General features: G+C 40.6%; 2 protein-coding genes across 2 annotated transcripts in view; both read right to left on the bottom strand.

Moving 5' to 3' along the window:
* Positions 1-1,187: 1,187 nt before the first annotated feature.
* On the bottom strand, positions 1,188-8,319 carry LOC311493045 (uncharacterized protein). The gene is made up of 4 exons (XM_084551557.1): positions 6,836-8,319; positions 5,757-5,787; positions 5,566-5,637; positions 1,188-4,649 (listed from the first exon to the last, which is right to left on the bottom strand). Exons 1-4 carry the CDS (start codon positions 7,259-7,261, stop codon positions 4,237-4,239), a joined length of 942 nt encoding a protein of 313 aa, XP_084407683.1. The 5' UTR covers positions 7,262-8,319; the 3' UTR covers positions 1,188-4,236.
* A 131-nt stretch (positions 8,320-8,450) lies between these two features.
* LOC311493490 (multiple epidermal growth factor-like domains protein 9) overlaps positions 8,451-21,017 on the bottom strand; it is a 37,211-nt gene continuing 24,644 nt past the window's right edge. The window contains exons 5-6 of the mRNA XM_084552179.1: positions 15,707-15,976; positions 8,451-11,007 (exon numbers count right to left, since the gene is read on the bottom strand). Coding sequence (XP_084408305.1) covers positions 10,487-11,007; positions 15,707-15,976 — 791 coding nt within the window. The 3' untranslated portion in view covers positions 8,451-10,486. The remainder of the gene's footprint in view (positions 11,008-15,706; positions 15,977-21,017) is intronic.

Below are 21,017 nucleotides of genomic sequence, written 5' to 3'. Positions count from 1 at the left end.
AGTGAATAGTGTCCTGGAACATCTGTGTCAAAATGGGAAAAGAAGTACAGATGGCCGAGCCAAGATCATCTGGGACTTCCAGATACAGACCGACAAGCAGGTGATGGCTAACCAACCAAACAAACAGAAGAGGGCCTTAATGTTAGATCTAGCAACCTCAGGAGCCTGGGAGCTTGAGGATCTTAACACAATATCTTAGCTGTTACTAGTACAGGTCCTGTGGACTTGACCAAGCCCAGATCATAGCACTTGCCTCTACACGCTTGTACAGTAGGCACTAGGCATGATGGGTACATCACTTCATCTGCCTCTCTTCTTACCCTGATGCCCCCATCACTCTGGAACAGGGTAAATCTGGACTCATCAGACCACATGACCTTCTTCCATTACTCCAGAGTCCAATCTTTATGCTCCCTAGCAAATTGAAGCCTTTTTATCTGGTTAGCCTCACTGATTAGTGGTTTTCTTAAGGCTACATAGCTGTTTGGTCCCAATCCCTTGAGTTCCCTTCACATTGTATGCTTTTGTATGCATTATATGCTCTTACTTTCACTATTAAACATAGCCCTGAGTTCTACTGTTGTTTTTCTTCAATTTGATTTCAGTTTTTAATAATGCGTTGGACAGTTCTTAACCCAGTTTTAGTAGTTTCTCCAATCTCCTTAGATGTTTTCTCTGCTTGATGCATGCCAGTGATTTGACCCTTCTCAAACAGACTAACATCTTTTCCATGACCACAGGATGTGTCTTTAGACATGATTGTTTAAGAAATGAGAAGCTACTCACTGCATCAGTTGGGGTTAAATAACTTGTTGCCAGCTGAAAGATAATCACCCATGCAGTAATTATCCAATAGGAGGCTCGTACCTATTTGCTTAGTTAAATCCAGGTGGTGACTTTTTTTTTTTTTTTTTTTGGCCAGGCAGTGTGTGCACATGCACATGTTTCTTGCAGTGTAAATAAACATGACCACTGCTGGGTTTTCACTTCGGCTTTTTCAGTTCATCTTCGTCTCTTTCTTCCCACTTCCTTTTTGTCATTACTCCCCTCATCAACTCCATATGAATACGTGACCAGTTTGTACAAAGCAATTTCAAGTTCAGTGGATCAAGATGTTGAAATCTGTCACATGAAAGTTGTCTGACGCAAGTGACTGCCATCTCTCATGTCATAGTCATAAGACCTACGATTTTGGCTGCGGTATAACAAATACACCCCACTTCCACCTAAGCTGCTGAGTATGGTCTTTGTACTGATTGCTTTTCTTTCTTAACATGCTCAAAATGGTCTTGGCCTTTGCTTCTTTGAGTCCGACCATTTTTAACAAGTGTGTTATAAATTCCCCTTTAATTCCAGCATTTGTCCTTTCTTATGTCCAGCAACATTTCCTTGAAGTCCATCTCAACAGAAACACTTAATTAGCTATAATTCAAATAAGTGGTGAAAACCTATGCCTCAAAATCTTGAGTGTGAATAAATCTCACACAATAAAAAGAACAACATACTTGCAAGTTTTGTTTACATTTTGCATCATTCACAATGATACAATATACTGGAAAATGGACAGTTCTTGTATTTAATCTTCAGGGCTTTGCAAATTAAAACAACGGCACACATCACATATCTTGCCCAATAGGCCTTGTAAGATTAATCATCCTGGATATCCCGAGAAACTTTGCACGACTATGGAAAAAAGGCTCTGTCTCAGCCAGGAGAGGTGGAGCAAAATAAGGGAGAAAACCAAAAGCACAGAATGTGACTTAGTCATACTGATGAGTAAAAGGTCAAGGCTTACCAGCAATCCACAGGAACTGTGCCTACAGGAAACCTTACTACAACCAAATTGTGACTGCAACCAGCTTGGTGAGACAATGGCTGCAACACAACATAATTGTTCCCCTTCAACTCAAGAGTTTTACAGATTCACTCCCTTAATTTTTAGTCACAGATGGCTACCAAAAATCCCCAAACATGAAACATTGGATATATAAGGTCAAGAGTAAGGTCAAAAATGGAACCACACATTTCTATTGTGGACTCGAAAACAATACAATGATTTGTCTTTACATCAAAGTTTTTTATTGAGTTTTATTTCAGAAACTGTGTCCAAAAGGTGGCCTCCCCCCCAACTCAGCACACACACATGTTTATATGGCTATCTCTCTGAGAATATACATTAACATAATGCATTTACCCTGTCATTAACCATCTCAACTAAGTGCCCTAACCTTAACCACTCCAAAATCAGTGTTTCCCTATTCAGGAACACAGCTTTAGTTGACAATTGCACCACCCGTCCCCAATTTCCTAGTCTTGAGCTTAGTGTGCCCATGAAAATAGCATAAGTCAGACCCACACAAACATACACAGATATAAAAGTTCACAATTTATACGATAGTTTTGTACAAATTAGTGAAAATCCAATCGCATAGCACCATTTTAGGAGTATAGAATGTCCCGCAAGCAATGAATTAAATAATTAAATTAAAAATAAAAACAATATATCTTTAAGCTTGTTAAATACTTCTACATAGGCATACATATAAAACAGCATGTAAAAAATGAAAGAGAAAGCATGTTTATACATTTAAAATGAACCCCATGGAAAAAATGTAAAATTGGGCAACATATAAATATGGCAGTGAAAAAACTGATCCTATATCATTCATCACCACATCTAGAATATACTATTCTGACATTACTTAAGCATGCAGGTCTGCTTTCAGACAAACCGGATGACTGTGGTCCCCATGCTGACTGTACTATGTTTTACTTTTCCGGTAGATCCAGTTTTAATAAATTAGTTTCACAACAACTTTGAGACATTAGCGATGAAGTGAGCGCACGTCTTGGAAATAATCTCCCCCTCCATAGACTGAATCCAAGCATGAGTCAGTGGGATTCTGATAAAACGGACGCACTACTGTTTTAAACATGATGAAGCACACGGTCAGCAACATCTACAAAGATTACGTTAACGCACATCTACAAACATTCCACATAAATTACACTGTGACAGGCTTACAGCAGAACAGTGTGGGCGTGGGATGGGTTTATTGTGTCTGACTGCCGGTAAGTCTCCACTGTTTTTACTACTCCTCAAACCTGGCTTATCAAATTCACTAAGATGGCTATGACAACACATCAAGGCACACACGAGTGAAAACTGTACAGCAGCCTTGTATGGAGCACTGCGGAGAGACTTGTACACTCTATGAGTGTACAACATCAATCTCGTTCGAGGGAACACAATTTAGACGGTACTGCTGTAAAAATTACTCAGTGTATGAATCACCTGGATCAGAATCTGAACTTCCTGTTAATTCTTGCCTTCTGTTTTCCAATGTTGTCAGAAGAAAGCATTTGGCTATGTTATCTCCTGCAGGGGCCACCTTTCAAAAGATGAAAACTTCACTGCAACAGTTGAAACTAACTCATCAGAATCCAAAGCCTTTTCACACAGTTTGTGCCGATTTTACATGTATACCAACAGTTGGGACATGTTTAATGGCTAGCATTAGATTTGTTCACTGGAGTTGTTACCATAGGCACACAGTCATGATTGCATAACCAGAAAAATTATGGCCTAATTTCTGGGCAGTCTGTGCCAAATTTAGAGTAAGATGCAGTATCTATCCAAAATGAAACAATGTGTCTTAACATGTATAATACAAAATCCCCCTTGATCATGTGTTTGACCATAGTTTACTAAACAAGAACTATCTACATCTTTTCCATTACGTTCACATTGGACCAATCTGTCAGAAAACATTTTAAAAAGGCCCATCACAAGAGCCTGACGATCAAGTAATCAGCTAAGTCTTTCTGTTCCCAAGATCATGATAAAAATGCAAATGTTTATTAAATTAAGTGGGAGGATGTATTTAATGAGGTGTGGGGTTACAGATGTAAGGCGCAGCTAAGATAATATTTATGCTGTTAGATGTATGTAGTATAGTATATTATAGTACAATTATTATTTACGTAGCAGTATGTCAGCGTGAGCTGTTGTCACTGAATTAAAATAATGCAGCTTATAACTTCTGTGATAAAGCAAATCTGCTGTCGAGCAGACATTAGTAGCTTCTTCAGTAGCTTCTGGCTGTTGAAAATCCATCAGCGGGTGTATACTTTTCAGGAGCTGTAATAGTATAATTCAGCCATAAAACTACACTGGTAGTACTGCAAGCAAACTTGAGATCAGATGTGTGTGATTGCAACTGTCTCATCACATTACTAAGGAAGAAGTTCTGCACCGAAGAACACCTGGTGTTCATTTTTAGCAATATATTTTCGATGAGATGACAACACGCGCAGTTTGTCTTTAGCGTCCAAGGAGAACAAGCCTGATGTGTATAGGGATTTACTGAGATCCTTCTTGCATTGTACCGTGTCAATAGCTGATAGGAGATGCATATCCGAATCGTAGGTGTTTGATAAACGGAGCACCTTGCTGTTGAGTTGTAGCACACTTTCCACACACTCTTCATCCCCAAACTCGTAGGTTATCTGCAGGAAGACTCTATAGACGCCTTTTCTAGGAACCACAAGGTCTCCTTGGTAGTAGCTGAAACCTCCATGGCAGTACGCATTTCCAGTCTTATTTTCCCACTGAAGATATTTCCCATTGGTGTTATTGCTGGTAGGAGCTATGGATTACAGCAGAAAAGCAAAGGAGAGATTTTGAAAGTTCATGCTTCTATATTATTACATAAAATATGTCATATTTAAGTAGAACTGATAACATATTCAAGGACAGACAGGCAACAATTTGTGATTAACCCTTCATAGGGCACTCATTGAAATACTTCAGGCCTATTCAGGCACTTGTCAACATACACATTATCACATTAGACAACATTAGGCCACTTCATTGTGGTACTTAATAAGGCAGTCATGCTCAGCGTTCATGCAGTAGACCTTGCAGACCACATTTGACTTAAGAATATTGCCTTGATCTTTGCTGATTGGCTGGATGAAACCCACATGTTTCCCTACCTTGCTAAGAGGCACAGGAACGCAATTTAAAATGTGTGTGGAAGTTACCAAATATTGTTCCTCGCCCTGTATAGGGTTAACAGCAATGTGTGCACGTCCTAATCGCAGTTATACTCAACAGTGCCTCCTTTGATAGTTGAGCAAATTAATCTGTGTAAGCTGCTGGTGTTAATTCTTTGCTGCGTACTTTAGCTGCCTACCTAATTATTCTAGATGTTTGTGTTGCCCTTTTATGTTATCTGTATAAATGAATATATTCACTTAATACAAAGTCCTGTGAAAATACTTTAGGCAAATTAAGAAAGCTTTAACTTGAATTTGCTTTACACAAAGTGAACTAAATAAAAATTATAAGAATTAACTACCACAAATCTAATAAGAAACCAGTAACCAAGTCAACAAAATGAACAAGTTACAGGAGAGCTTTTCCTTTTTCTTTTATGACCACTTGTGAGTCATTTGTCGTCTGCGGCTTTGTGGCTAATGTGTGCAATAGTACATTTAGTGGTTTTCCTCTATAAACATTAGTGACTTTGCAGAAAAGTATAATAAAGCTCCATGTTGTACCTGTTAGCATGGCACTTGGATGGTTTTGCTGGTCTTGAAGTTTTGAAGCTTGTTGTCCATTGACGCCGCCATCTACAAGAGATCAAAAAATAAATAAATGTTTTACACTTACACAAGCCCTTTTTTATTCCCTGGCAATAAACCAACATAGCTTTCACTGTCTCTATCATTGTACAAGTCAAGACATTTACCTGATGAACTGGGGTCAGGCTTTGTCTTGGCCTGTAAGGAAACAAAGACAACGTCAACAACATTTGTTATAACTAACAGCAACAAAACAAAAATATGAATCAAACATAACACATAGAGGAAATAAAAAAGAACAGAAACTACGATAAATGCAGAATAAATCAAGACATAATGCTAATTATTCTCGGTGGGTCTTGGGCTTAGGGGTACTGTGAAGCGTCTTCAGGCAGTTTTATTTTGCTTTTGACGCCATATAAATAAAATACAGAGATTGAATGATGAATGCAACTACTACACAATTACAGGACTTTCTTTTAAGAACTTGTAGGATGAATATGTTTTAATTAACGAACAGCCCCTTTACGGTAGCAGAAACATACAAAACATGAAAAAAAGAAGAAGAAGAAGAAGAAGACGTCCCAGCAGGTCAGCGGCCGGGAACGCCTGGGACAGTGTGGCGCTGTTACTAAGCAACGAAACTAACAGTAATTTCAAGATGGCTTCGTCCCGTCACTGACACCCCTGTTACTTTCACCCCATCAAATGCAAATGTCACACGCAATCATTCATAATACAAAAACGTAAGTATATACTTGTTAAAATACAAACACCTCAAAATCAGTTGTGGTGGTTGCGATGGGAACATTAGCGCTTGTTTCTTCTTCGGCACTTTATATATAGACACACACACACACACACACACACACACACACACACACACACACACAGTTAGCTTTGAGTTTCCAAGCTAGCTGCGCGTGACTACCAGAAGCTGCGGATCATTTCGTTGAACTTCCGTACTTCGGTCAAAGTTGTAGCCAGATTTAGTAAACGCCTGTGGATTGAGGAAATATACTTTGACCTCCCTTACTTAGAAAGCGTAAATGACCGCAAATATCATAACCAAAACATGATAAAACAAGGACTTATCGACATTTTGCGTAGTTTTATAAAACCACACAGGTTGATGCAAAAGTATGCTGTACTTCAAAACAATCCGCAGCTTTAAATCGAACCACCGACCCACCAAGAGTGGGCTATCCAGATTTGTACATGCAGAATTTAACCGTGTAAAAGTTACCTGGCTGTCCGGTGACGGGTGGCATCGTCCTCCGAGTCCCACCGTGATCACTAAAGCCAGAGCTCCCGAAACGAGCACAAGAGCCGCCAACGCTATGAACTGAGCCATTCGCTGAAGTCTCCTTTCTTTCTGACGGAGAAACTGAATAAAAGCGTCGTGCGCTTGGAGTCCTGCCTCCACTCCTCCCTCGCAGCAGCGACAGCAGCTGTTTGATTCCATGCTTCTGGCTTCCCATTTGCGCCTCGGCTGCCCAGCATCTCCATTTATCAGTGTGGCTTCGCCCACGTTGAAAACCACTGCATTGGCAGGGAGTCTCGGTTTAAACGAGTTTCGCCGAGTGTCGAGACTCAGACGCGAACTTCCTCTTTCTTGGGGTTTATTTTCCATAGAATGCGAACGGCTCGTCTTCATTATTAGAGACAGCATGCCTCTCACACCCTCGCTTTAAATAGCTGGTTTAGCCTCTACCAACAAAAGTTTGGGAGAGGCTGTCCCTCACGACATGACATATTAATGAGTGGACCTATGCTGCTAAGAAAACCCCCCTCAGTAAAGACTGAGATTTGTAGCTTCTCTTTTGATGGACAGATGTAGATACAATCAGAAACACCTGCACATAATTCGAGGTAAAAGCTTTTACTGCGTTTGTGAATGAATGGAGTTATCGCGTCAAACCCCTTAAATTATCCACCCGGATTGCACATCTAATCCCCATTTATGAGAGTTTAGATAAACGGCAATGGCAGCCACTGTCGCAACTGATCTAAAATGTGTGGCAGTCTCAGATTAAGCCCTAGATTATCTAAATAACATCACAACATCATTTAAAACAGATACAAACAACTACAGTGTACGTCATCAAAACAAAATGGTAGTGAGAACAACCACACACCTTCTGGTTGTCAAATCTTAATCCATGAAGTTAAAGCTTTGTGTCTGGGGATGCGTTTAGAATCAAGCAAAAGACGGCAGCGGCAGGAGATTAATTCAGGATAGGAGTCAAACTTCTCTCCACTGCCTCTGTACACTGGAAAGACCATCTATAACGCTCACGTTCATTCAAAGCAGCCTATATGACTTATACTTGACCGTGTAATGTTTGCATAAAATGTATTCTTATTACAGAGTACAGAACCCATCCTCTATGCTCTAAAAGGAAACGTAATTTGAAAAATTCACATGACATCTTTGGGAAAGGCCCGAACCAAAGAAAAAAAAGGAATAAGCCAATATTCTTCTGTCATAAGTTATTTAAGTGGTCAAATTAGTGGTCAAACCGATTGGCACTGTCAGCATTTTCAAAGTATGGCGACAACAACATCAAGACGTTATGTATTTGGTGCTGAAAGGCTTTAAATTGTGGCAGAAGCATTTGAAAGCCTTGGGTTAAGATAATTTGGAGAACCTGCAGCTTAGTGAGCAGCAGAAGCGGAACCTGTAGAGGCAATTCGTACATTTTTTTTCTAAAAATAAAGTGCAAACAATAACTGCGTTAACAGATTAAAGTAGAAATGTAGAAAAGTACGTATAGTATAGTTAATAAATCATAACTTTCAAGGTCCTCTTTGCTCAGATGTGTCATGTGATTTTCCTTGATCGTTTAAGATGACGTATGCATAGTTTGCCTTCACATGAATTATTATACGGCCATCAGGGAATACGTTTCCCATGAAAGGGCAAACATGCTTAGATAGGTGTCACATTTCAAAGTAACACCCACATGAATGGTAGGATCACTTTTGATAGGTACTGACCACTGCAGACTGGAAACACTCCACAAAAGCTGCAGTTTTGGAGATGGTCTAGCATGACCTTTTGGCCCTTGTCAAAGTTGCTCAAATCCTTCCACTTTTTTTCTGCTTTAAAAAGATAAATTAAAAAAGATCAATATTCACTTTCTGCCTAATATATCCCACCCATTGACAGGTGCCATTATAACATGATAATCAATGTTATTCAGGTCACCTGTCAGTGTTCACAATGTTATGGCTGGTCTTCAAAACATATCTGGGCACAATCTTTAAAATGTGGCATTGGTTCAAGTTACTGATACGTAAGACACACAGAGACAACAGTTAAACCCATTTTTATTCGAGAGTTGTGCTCTGACCTTGGGGGAATTATTTACATTGTTTTTATCCTGTGTTATGAGTCCTGGGTGTATCTTAGTCCTGCAGCTGCGTATATATATGACAAAGTCCACTGAGAATAAGAAATAAAAATACAAAAAGTTGTGGGCTGACTGCAACATCACACCCTGGAGAGTGAGAGAGTCGGTTGAGTGACAGTGTACACACAGTATTCTACCTGTACAATAATTGTGCTACTATTCACATTCATCTGTACAATAATATTTACAGTGATCACATTAGGGAAAGAGCCAGTACCTGAGGAGTTAGTTCCATAATTAGCTTTACTCATTCACCGTGGGAAAAAGAAGCGCACCCAACCAATGGTAGCCTAAATAACACAGAGAACATGGGATCCGTGTCCAGGATCAGTTTTGAAGTTCACTGATTTTACAGCATCTCAGTGGTCTAGCTGATGCAGCTTCATTGCAGGTAATAACAGCAACCGGAAGGCTGAAGATTTTTTATTTTATTTTTTTTTTTTTACTATCTGCTTCCTCTCCATAACAACAGTATCAACACTAGAATATCATTTTAGAGGTCAAATGGTCTTACTGTCTGAGTCACAGAGCTCATCCACTGTATATATGGGAAATATTTCTCAAATGGTATGTTCAAATTTTGCTGAGGTAGGCAGCAAAGAGCAGACTCCATTAAGAGAATATAGCGTTTATGCAAGCCAAGAATGTGTCACTGCAGTAGCAACAAGTGGTGAGAGTTTACAAATAACAGTTTCTGTTTCTTTGACAGAAACACTCCTCTTAAATTCTTCAGGTGAGCTGGCACGCTTTAACAAAAGACAGTAAGTTATAAACAAAAGATGAGGTCATTAAAATGCTTGTGTCAGCAGTCCTCAACTTCCCCTGTGACTCTCTCCACAAACACACAAACTATACAGGAAAACCTATTGGCCAATTTAAATTACCATTCAACAGCACATAAGATAAAACACCATGAATAAACACGTCATACATGTGCAGCATTTCTCCCGAGAATGAAACGTCAACCAATAAATAAGAACAGAATAAAAATTCATTAAATAACAATCATTGTCTCAGATTAAGATCACTGTACTAGTGATCCATTTAACTTAAACAGTCACGTCCATTTAAAAATGATCTGAAATGCTTGGCGCCGGTAAGTCCTCTAACTAGTGTCAGGATCATTGTTTCAGTAAACAGGTGTATGCTTTGCACCTGTCTTACGCCATGCCAATTACCCTAACTAATCTGCACAAATCAAAACAAAACTTTTCTTTGGATCCCGTCTCACTGATGGCCCATTCCACACAAAATTATATATAAAAAGGAAATCGTTTCAAGTGGAGACTCTGCGTCTCTTATCCACATCTTTGATCAAATCTGCTTCTTTTCTCTGTCTGTTTGCCAAGTGTTGCGAATGCCGCAGACAGGCAGGGTAACAATAAGCAGTCATACATGAAAAAGCTTTGGATTTGATCCTTTCCAGCAGCTTTTGTGCCATGTGTAAATTTAGATGTCTGGTTTTGGGGGCTGATGGAGCCTTAAGCCTTGTAGCAGTTTCCCTGCGTGGTGAGTGCAAGCTGACCATTGGGTGCCACCTCATTTGCCTCATCCTCCAATAGGCCTGACACGTCAGCATTGGGGATACTGTCATGGTAGCTGCTGAAGCTGATGTTGTCCTCTTTCAGTTCAATGGTCCAGAAGGGTGCATTGAGCTTGCGGTTCTGGTACTCCCGGTAGGTGTACACACCTCCCACAAAGCCCAGCAGCAGCACCACAACCAGAATGATCACGGCCAGAATGATGATGTTGAACTGCGTCCAGGAGACTTCTGTCAGGGCTGCCGTGGTGTTGTCGGTGGGGCTGTTCAGGCTGGTCAGCAGGGCCTGGGTGGTGGTGGCAGTGCTCAGAGTGGTGCTAGAGTTGCTGCTGGATGTGGAGGCTGGAATGCCTATTGCTGTGTTGGAGGTCAAAGTGGTGCTGGTGCGAGATGTGGATGATGTGCTGGATGTGGGGACCTCGGTTGTGGTTGTAACTGCTTGTGTGGGACTGAGCCGGGTTGCTGAGGAGGAAAAAATACCAGAAATATTTGTGAGTGACTTTGTTTCCCAACTTTGTGAAATTAACTGGTGACACCTTGTGGCAAAAACATATAACTACCTCTTACTATAGATAAACTATATTGCCAAAAGTATTCATCCAAGGCTCATCTGCCTTTACACGTATATGAATTTAAGTGACATCCCACTCTTAATCCATAGGCTTCAACATGACGTCGGTCCACCTTTTGCAGCTATAACAGCTTCAGCTCTTCTGGGAAGGCTTTCCACAAGGTTTAGTGTGTTTATGGGAATTTTTGACCATTCTTCCAGAGGCACATCTATGAGATCAGACATTGATTTTGGACGAGAAGGCCTGGCTCGCAGTCTTCTCTCTAATTCATCCCAAAGGTGTTCTATCCAGTTGAGGTCAGGACTGTGTGCATGCCAGTCAAGTTCTTCCACAACAAACTCTCCCATCGATGTCTTTATAGATCTTGCTTTGTGCACTGGTGCTCAGTCATGTTGAAACAGGAAGGGGCCAACCCCAAACTGTTGGCACAAAGTTGGGAGCATGGAATTGTCCAAAATGTCTCGGTATGCTTAAGCATTCAGTGTTCCTTTCACTAGAACCTGGGCCAAGCCCAGCTCCTGAAAAACACACCCACACTATAATCCCCCCTCCACCAAACGTCACACTTGGCTCAATGGAGTCAGACAAGTACTGTTCTGGCAACCACCAAACACAGATTCGTCCATCAGATTGCCAGAGGGAGAAGCGTGATTTGTCACTCCAAAGAAGACCTCTCCACTGCTCTAGAGTACAGTGGCAGCATGCTTTACGCCACTGCATCCAACGCTTTGCATTGCACTTGGTGATATATGGCTTGGATGCAGCTGCTCAGCCATGGAAACCCATGAAGCTCTCTATGCGATTGCCTGCAGAAAGTTGGCCACCTCTGCGCACATCTGCCGATCCCACTCTGTCATTTTATGTGGCCTGCCACTTCGTGGCTGAGTTGCTGTCATTCCCAATCACTTCCACTTTGTTATAATACCACTGACAGTCGACTGTGGAATATTTAGTAGCAAGGACATTTCACGACTGGACTTGTTGCACAAGTGGCATCCTATCACAGTACCACGCTGGAATTCACTGAGCTCCTGAGAACAACCCATTCTTTCTCATGTTTGTAGAAGCAGTCTGCATGCCTAAGTGCTAGATTTTATACACCTGTGGCCATGGAGGTGATTGGAACACCTGAATTCAATTATATGGATGGATGAGTGAATACTTTTGGCAATATAGCGTACCTAATATATCTTCTTCTACCAGTTATAAGCTCATAAGTACTGCTTTGTGTATGTTGTGTCACACAGTCTGTGTTTCTGGTAACCAGTTGTGTAAACCAGAATGTGACATAATGCCCACGTGTCTAGCACCACTTCTGCTTCTTGGGCTTGTGGTTTGTTTTTGCTATTTATTTTATTTTATTTTATTGGTTTATTTAAGACAGGGACCATGTACAAGGTTCATTAATTACGCAAAGTAAAAAGATGGCTTGTACCAGATTATAGCTAGGAGCTAATTTCCATCTGCAGTCCCTGGGCAGGTAAGAAGAATAATATAAGGTAAAATGGAATAGGAATAACAGGCATGCACACACGCGCACACACACAAACACACACACACACTCAATCAATTAAAAGTATACAGAATAATGATTAGTGCTGACAAGACTGATTACTTAAAATCCATTTTTTCACTTCATGTGCTATTATAGCAATGTTGTACGTATTGAAGACATTGCAGTTATTGTGCTAGAAATTCATTAACAGTACTTTTGTATTCTGATGACTCAGTGTGTCTGCAATGTCATTTGCAATTATTTACAGGTGTTGTTCAAAACAATTAATTCACTACTTATTGACTCTAAGCACTTTATAGTCAGCATTTGATTTATTTCAGACACGTTCTGATTGAGCATTGTCTGAACTGCTTTACATTTCTGGACTATTTTTATTGTAATTTCACACTCAAGATCCAGTCCCTGAACTAAAATAGTGAACACTAAATATTGTGCTGTATTTAGCAAAAAGGGTGTAGTTTCGACCACTGCGACAGACTTTTTCATGGATAAAAATGTAACAATAATAATTAATGAACATTAGAAAAAACTGGAGTCTGTTTACTTACATTTCATCTGGAAAGTATTCACAGCGCTTCGCTTTTTCCACATTTGGATCCAAAATAGATTCAATTATTTTTTTTCCTCAATATTCTACACACAATACTGCATAATGACAACGTGAAAAACGTTGTCATTATTTTAATTTAATTATTTCAATTTTTGCAAATTTATTAAAAATAAAAAACTAAGAAATTACATCTACATAAGTATTCACAGCCTTCGCTCAATACTTTGTTGATGCACCTTTGGCAGCAATTACAGCCTCAAATCTTTTTGAATATGATGCCACAAGTTTGGCACACCTTTCTTTGGGCAGTTTTGCCCATTCTTCTTTGCAGCACCTCTCAAGCTCTTGCAGGTTGGATTGGAAGCGTCTGTGCACAGCGATTATCGGATTCAAGTCTGGGCTCTGGCTGGGCCACTCAAGGACATTCACGGAGTTGTCTTGAAGCCACTCCTTTGACATCTTGGCTGTGTGCTTAGGGTTGTTGTCCTGCTGAAAGATGAACTGTCACCCCAGTCTGAGGTCAAGAGCGCTCTGGAGCAGGTTTTCATGCAGGATGTCTCTGTACATTGCTGCATTCATCTTTCCTTCTATCCTGACTAGTCTCCCAGTTCCTGCCATTGAAAAACATCCCCACAGTGTGATGCTGCCACCACCATGCTTCACTGTAAGGATGGTATTGGCCTGGTGATGAGCCTGGTTTAGTCCAAACATGATGCCTGGTATTGACGCCAAAGAGTTCAGTCTTTGCCTCATCAGACCAGAGAATTTTGTTTTTCATGGTCTGAGAGTCCTTCAGGTGCCTTTTGGTAAACTCCAGGCAGGTTGCCATGCACCTTTTATTAAGAACCTGATGGTTCTTGGTCACCTCCCTGATTAGCGCTGTCTAACCTCGATCGCTCAGTTTAGACAGCCGGCCAGCACTAGAAAGAGTCCTGGTGGTTCCGAACTTCTTCCATTTACGGATGGTGGAGGTCACTGCTCATTGGGACCTTTAAAGCAGGAGAAGTCTTTCTGTGCCCTTCCCCAGATTTGTGCCTCAAGACAATCCTGCCTCGGATGTCTACACACAATTCCTTTGACTTCATGCTTGGTTTGTGCTGACATGCACTGTCAACTGTGGGACCTATATAGACAGGTGTGTGCCTTTCCAAATTATGTCCAGTCAATGGAATTCACCACAGGTAGACTCCAATTAAGCTGTAGAAACATCTCAAGGATGTACATGGATTTCTTAGTTTTATATTTTTAATAAATTTGCATTTGAAAATTAATTTAATCCATTTTGGGATAAGGCTGTAACATAAAATGTGGAAAAACTGAAGCGCTGTGAATGTTTTCCGGATGCACTTTAAGTTTGTTTTGGGACCTCAATATTTTGTAACAGTGGTTCACGTTAGCAAAAAGAAACAGAAACTTTGTAAATGTTATTATTTGCACCTGTGCCTTTCCTGCCCAGTATGACATTAGCTTTATTTGACAAGTAGGGGAGTAGAAACACACTACTACTGTAATTAGTATTAAGTGCTACAGTGCACTGGTCTTCCAACTTCCATTATCTTCTCTACTTCTAAGATCTATTAAGTTTTTCCTTATTTTCTGCTAAAGGCTGAATTATGCTTCCGCGTAGTGATCACGCAATGGTCACGCAATGGCCACGCAGTTGCTTGGACGCAGTCATGAGACCGTGATGGTTCTGCGTGGGGTTTACGTGTCGAAATGCATGCCACACCGGTAGAGGGCGCTATGATTTTTTGTGACCGACCGACCGAGACTCTTGTGACGTATCTCGCCTCGTATAGTTATTTACCTTCCGGCTTTTGTCGTAGTCACAGTGAACGATGGACACCAAGACAGAGAGACTGGCGTTGGAGCTCCAAATTATTCAAGCAGAGGAAGAAATACTTCTATTGCAAATTAGGGCACGACAAAGGAGACAATGATGTTTATGAGTGGAAACCGGAAAAGCGGTCTCCAGCGGATGTAGTTAGCGGACCAATCACAGCCAATGCCGCTGCGTTGCCGCTGCGTTGCTGCTGCGTTGCTGCTGCGTTGCTGTTGCGTCGCCTCGACGCGTGTCGAGGATTTTTGGGAGGTGCACATCTGGCCCTTGCGTAGGACGCACGGGGGTCCGCAAGGACGCAATAGGTCCGTAATAGGTCCGTAATAGGTCCGTACGCACGGACGCGCTGTGTCAACGCGGAAGCATAACTTGGGCTTAAGTGTACATGGATCAGAGCATCATGTCTGGGAACTTTTGACTTGCAAAACACAGTACAAAACAGAAAACCACTAGAAAATGACCCAAAAGTCAATAGATGCCCATTCTGCCTACATATAAAAGATACATGCATGATGCATATAAAGGATAAAAAAAAAGCTTAATTTTATCATATGGTCAGAGGACAGATGTATTAATGTACAGTATTTATGCATGTATATATACTCTATCCATAACGATCATGCTTGTTTTCTTTCCTCAGGAAATGAAAACGCATGTCACAGTATATTGTAACTTGGTCTTACTTGAACGGGTGCAGTTATGAGCTCTAGCATCTCCTATGAAGCCAGGAGCACAGAGCTCGCACTGGGGCCCGTCGGTGTTGTTGATGCAGCTGAGACAGTGGCCAGTGTCGGGGTGACAGAGGTTGGCAGGACCCTGAGGGTCTGCATTTCCACTGCAGTCACATGGGACACAAGCCCCAGAAGCTTTGTAGAACCCGGCACTGCACTCGTCACAGTGTGGGCCCCTGTACCGGTGAAGGCACTGGTCACACACTGGAGAACCACTGGTATCTGCACAGAAAAAACAAATGTGCATGTCAGCTGTTGATCTTTGCTAATGATGTAGCTACAAGTCAAAACAAATCTTAAATAAAATTTACTTTCCAGGACATCACCAAGACCTGGAGCTTCGTTTTGTAGGGAAATATGAACAGCTTGAATTGAAGGTTTAGCTGAGTCTGTCTGAAACCCCTCTAGAGTCAACCTTGGTAGGAATATCACAAAAACTGTAATTTACTTAATTTGCTCTTTTTTAAAGTTATTACAGCACTTATACAACACTAAATGTAGAACGTTATAATGAAAATCAGCTAAACATTAATACTTTTCTCTTTAGTTGAAGAATTCCAAGTGTAACAGCTGGTGTTGTGCCACTAGGTGGCTCAAGTCGACAGTATATGGACATAGGAGAGAGACGTGCTCTATAAAAGTCTTGAGATTTGCCCTCAGTGGAAATGCTGTTGGATCCCAGGAGTTCATGTCACATCCTGGGCCTTAACATTAATACTCTGTGTAGGCCACCTAAACTGGAGAAAAACCTGTCTGGTGTGGTTGGTTCTACCTACTTAACTCCTTCAATCGGCCCAGCTGGAGTTTGAGTTTGTCGCGTCCAGCTGTACATGAGGTGATTCATTGTTCATAGCAACAAGTGTATGTCCTTTTTAAGTGTCAGCTTTCTCAACCAGCCTGTGGCCCCTAGTAATATGATACAATGACACCTTCTGGCATGTCGAACCGGAACTGCAGCATCAGTACCCTACCTTCAACAGTACTGTGTCCCCAAGGGGAAAGTTCTTATTTATCTTGTCTTATTTACAGCAATCAAGCGTCTGATATTTTCTTCAAATCTTTGCAGAGTCTGGTTATGTTATATCTACTTAACAGCTTCTTTAAAGTATAATCAGAGGTATACATTAAATAATTGTGATCAAAACTTTTAGATTTCAATATCCAAGTTATCTGCAAACATTGTAATGGCGAGTTATCCTTTTGTGTTTCTAATTTACTGATATGATGCTGTTGTATGAACACACACCAGGATTAAGACCCTTGTTTATAATAGATCAGTTTGATAGAGTAACAGAGAGAAAGTCAATCAGCAACTATTCATTGTTAGCCTTTTTTCAAGCAAAAATACTGATTAGATCAAGCTGCAAAGCTGTGAGATTTTTTCATATAACTCAATATACTATATATGAGCATTTGACTGTTGGTTGGAAAATGTTCAGGATATCACTTAATGAATAATTTATTCCCACATCTTGTGAATGAAACAACTGAGTATTTTTATTCAGGCAGCCTGCAAATCTGTATCAATCGTTTTGATACAGATTTCTATTTAACTCTCAGGACAGGCATTGATTCAGTAAGAAGTATCTCTTATTTAGAGTATTTCACTTTCTGTATATGTTTAGTAATTTTTTTATTTATGCATTAAAGTAAAAAGTTAAAATAAAAGCATGTTTCCTAAGACCAGATGTCTCCATGACCTCCTGCTCCTTCTGTTGGATTTAAAGGTGCCCCTAAGCCAAATGAGGTCTCTATTACCTCCAGCATGTTTGTCCTGTGGTCTCCTCCCTGTGAGTTTCTCCAGAAAACTGTTTTCCAATCATCAACAAACCTTTTAAACGCCCTCACTTCCCCTCACCTAGACTGAGAAAACCAGGGTGCAGGAATATACCAATAGTGAACTGAACCTTGGCTGTGAGAGGTTAAAGTAGTGACCCAAAGGTGGACCACTGGACAGTCTGCATTCAAACACCTTTCATCACAGCAAAGCATTAGTGTTTAATGGTTCAGACACAGATAACTGCCTTCCAATGGCCTAGATGTTGGCCTCTCTCTAGTGTAGTCATGCGACTGTGTTGTATTCCTGCACTGAGCAGGATGCTTCTGATAAGCTTAATTTAACCTCTGCTGGGGGTTCAAAGGCAGTCAGCCTGCACTGTTATATAACCAAGAGGAAACAAGAGCTGCTCTGTACTGTGCTGAACAAGGCCAAAGGACCTGACCTGCCTGTTTACCATCATCTTCCACTTTCCAGCGGTCTGGTAATAGCAGACCAGGTATGCTGTGTCTGACAAAATCAATTAGAGGTAGAGGAAAACTATAAGGTTAAAGAAAAATAATTAAAACAAATGAATATATCTGATGGAACTCAGTATAAACCTGAAAGACTCCAGCCGTACTATACCACTGAGTAAAGATACAATCATACATGGATGATTTAGTATGTGTGACCCACATTCTAAACTGGTGCAATGCTCCATTTCACCTCTCTATGTGTCAGTATGGAAGGATATTAGTGTACTGCTACAGGCCTCATCAGCACATTTAGGAAGCATCTACCCCCCAGTGTGCAGCCATGATACTGCATTGTGGCATCTTCTCATTTGCCACTGTTGCCGGGGCAACCTCTACCTAGAGTCTACCTCTCTTTCTCTCTCTTTTCTACAGCCACACACACAGTTAACACGAGAGCAGCTCTCCCAGTGCACCGTCTGGAGCATATTTCTGGTCCCTTCCTGCTCTTCTTAAGGTGATGCTGTCTAAACAGAGAATGTGATGCTTCCCATCCCATCCCCCCCCCCCTCCATGTCTGTTCCTGCCTGACTGGCGCTGAAATGGTCCAGCTGTGCTCATGCTGTCCCAGCTCAGCTCAGCCTGGTTCATGTCCCTTCCCCTCCTACGCAGTGCAACCTCCGCTGCGGCCCCTGGCAGGGGCAAACATAACCTGACAGCCTAAGTGCATCTATACATGGCTGTTGCCATGTAGGCCACTACCAATGGGTGGGGAGCATGATGCGGAAAAGCTGTCTATGATTGGTCCAGAAAGGGGAAGGGCATAGTGAGAGAACATTAATAAGAGTGTAGAGTGAACACAGTGATGCAATCTTGCAAAAACCTCTAATAAGCTGTTTTCAGAAAGGGTTCAAGTATAGTCTGACATGGATAAGCTGCGGTCATAGCCACAGCGTGATGTTTGAGCCGGATGAAATGAAGGAAAGGAAGCCTGAAGGAAAGGCTGATGACACGCACAATCCACGTAACATGGCTCCTGGCCATGATGTAATTATGGTCTTAGAGATTGAGTTAATCACTTTTTAACTGGTCATCCTGTAAACACATTTGAACCAGGTGGCTCAATATTCTTGTCCAAGATCAGCATCCTTACCACGAGCAGAACACTATGAAATGTTTTGCCGTGAAGCTGAAATTAAAATGAATTATTATTAACTATTTTGAATTTTAACGATTTTCATGCAATTCAAATTTGCTGCACTTCTGTTTTTTGTTATCATGAACTGATTTGAAAATAATTTGTAAACTTTTTGGGATCCAGCCTTTTCATCAGGAATAACCCACAGGCCTCTTACGTGAGCTCCTCTAGCTCTACATCAACCCTCATCATGTCAAGGGTCAATAACAATTTGCATTGTTAAATAGAAATTAGTTGAATTGAATTGAATATTAATTATTTGGATTTGGAACCAGACCCTAGGCATTTCAGTCATTAAATTCTTACATTAAGCAGACTCTTTCCATTACCCAACTCATCTATTCTTTGAACCACTTATTTCAACATTAATAATCTATCACAACAATTTGCTTTTAGGATTATTATTTGGCATATGGATCCAGATATCTACATTGACAATTTATCTGATTTTACTTTTAGCTAGATAACTGGTTGTAGCTTTGCAAAATGCAATTTCAACAGTTTCAACTTTGGGCAAATTTGTCCATTTATAAGTTAGTTATATATTCCCCAAATAATCATAAAAATAAATAAAAAAGTAAAATAAATTATAATGAAAATAACCTATTAAAGAAGTAATTAGAGATTTTAACCAGACTTCTTTTAATTAGAGGACAAACTTAACTGGGTTACTCCAGATGACTAGGAAGGAATTCTTCAGGCATTGAAGTGTAGTTGGTATCAAGGGATGGTGTGCTCTAACTAAAATCACTGGGTTAATGAAAATATGTTGATCCTGATTTCAGTACCAGCTCAGCTGTTTAATTAGATGCTGAGAGGCATTTCTCAAACAGCTGGCGGAAGCTTGAAGTGACAACTTTTTCTCACCGAGGCCTTGAGATTACATCGGAAAAATACTCTGTGTTCCACTGTGAGTTATGACATGTCAATGACAGGCAGTAACATGACTTCAAGAATCCGCCCAAGTTCGCATAAAAGAGAGTTTACGGTGTACTAATGGAGGAAATGTTCTTTTGACTCACATTAAACTCTTGTGTGCTGTTTTTGACCTGGTGCTTCCCTTCAGGCTTTGTAAGCTGCTGCAATACTGGGAAATTTTAGGAAGAACTGAGCTGGATTAGGAACATGACTATAGTTCAACCCAGATCTCAACTCAACAGAGACCTTTGGGTGTGCTGTGTTAAGTAGGGCAGCAGCAGCCTGGAGGTGAAAGAAGTGGGGTCATATGGGGAGGTCAACATTAATCCTACACTGTCTGGAAACAGATTGTCAGCACTCTGGTTTACAGATGGAGATTATTTAATACATTGTTTTAAACTTAGAAAATTAACAAGAATGCTTAAAACAAAGAATTACTGAAATATTATAGACTGAATCGGGCGCAAATAGATTATGGTTACGTGGCTCGTAATGAAAAATCACACAGCCCTTAAACGGAAGTATAGGTCTGTTGGCTTCATGTAGGTTGAAATTATGTCAAGCAACAGGAGTTATAGCATATAATACAACGCTTTTATGGTAATACACACAGTAGGCAGCAACATGCAGTCAACTATAATCAATTTAGTCAGATTAGGGAATGGCGTGTAGAATTGATCCCCAAATCAATGCTGATGGTGCTCTTTTTTAAAATCTTTTTAGCGACTTTTGGAGAGTCACATTTCACCACAATAGAAAGCCTCTGGATATGTGTTGCTTCTAAACTACTCATTTTGGAATGGTACTTAGAAATGTAGAGGGTGACAATTTTTGGTTTAGGAACTGTAAGACTATGGGCCTAATATTTGATATACTACATATTTGATTTTTAGCAGGAAGTACAGGGTCACTGAT

Source organism: Chelon labrosus, assembly GCF_963514085.1.
Source record: "Chelon labrosus genome assembly, chromosome: 9".
NCBI classification, from domain to species: domain Eukaryota; kingdom Metazoa; phylum Chordata; class Actinopteri; order Mugiliformes; family Mugilidae; genus Chelon; species Chelon labrosus.
The sequence above is the reverse complement of the archived record's forward strand: the minus strand, read 5'-3'. Positions and strand labels throughout refer to the sequence as shown.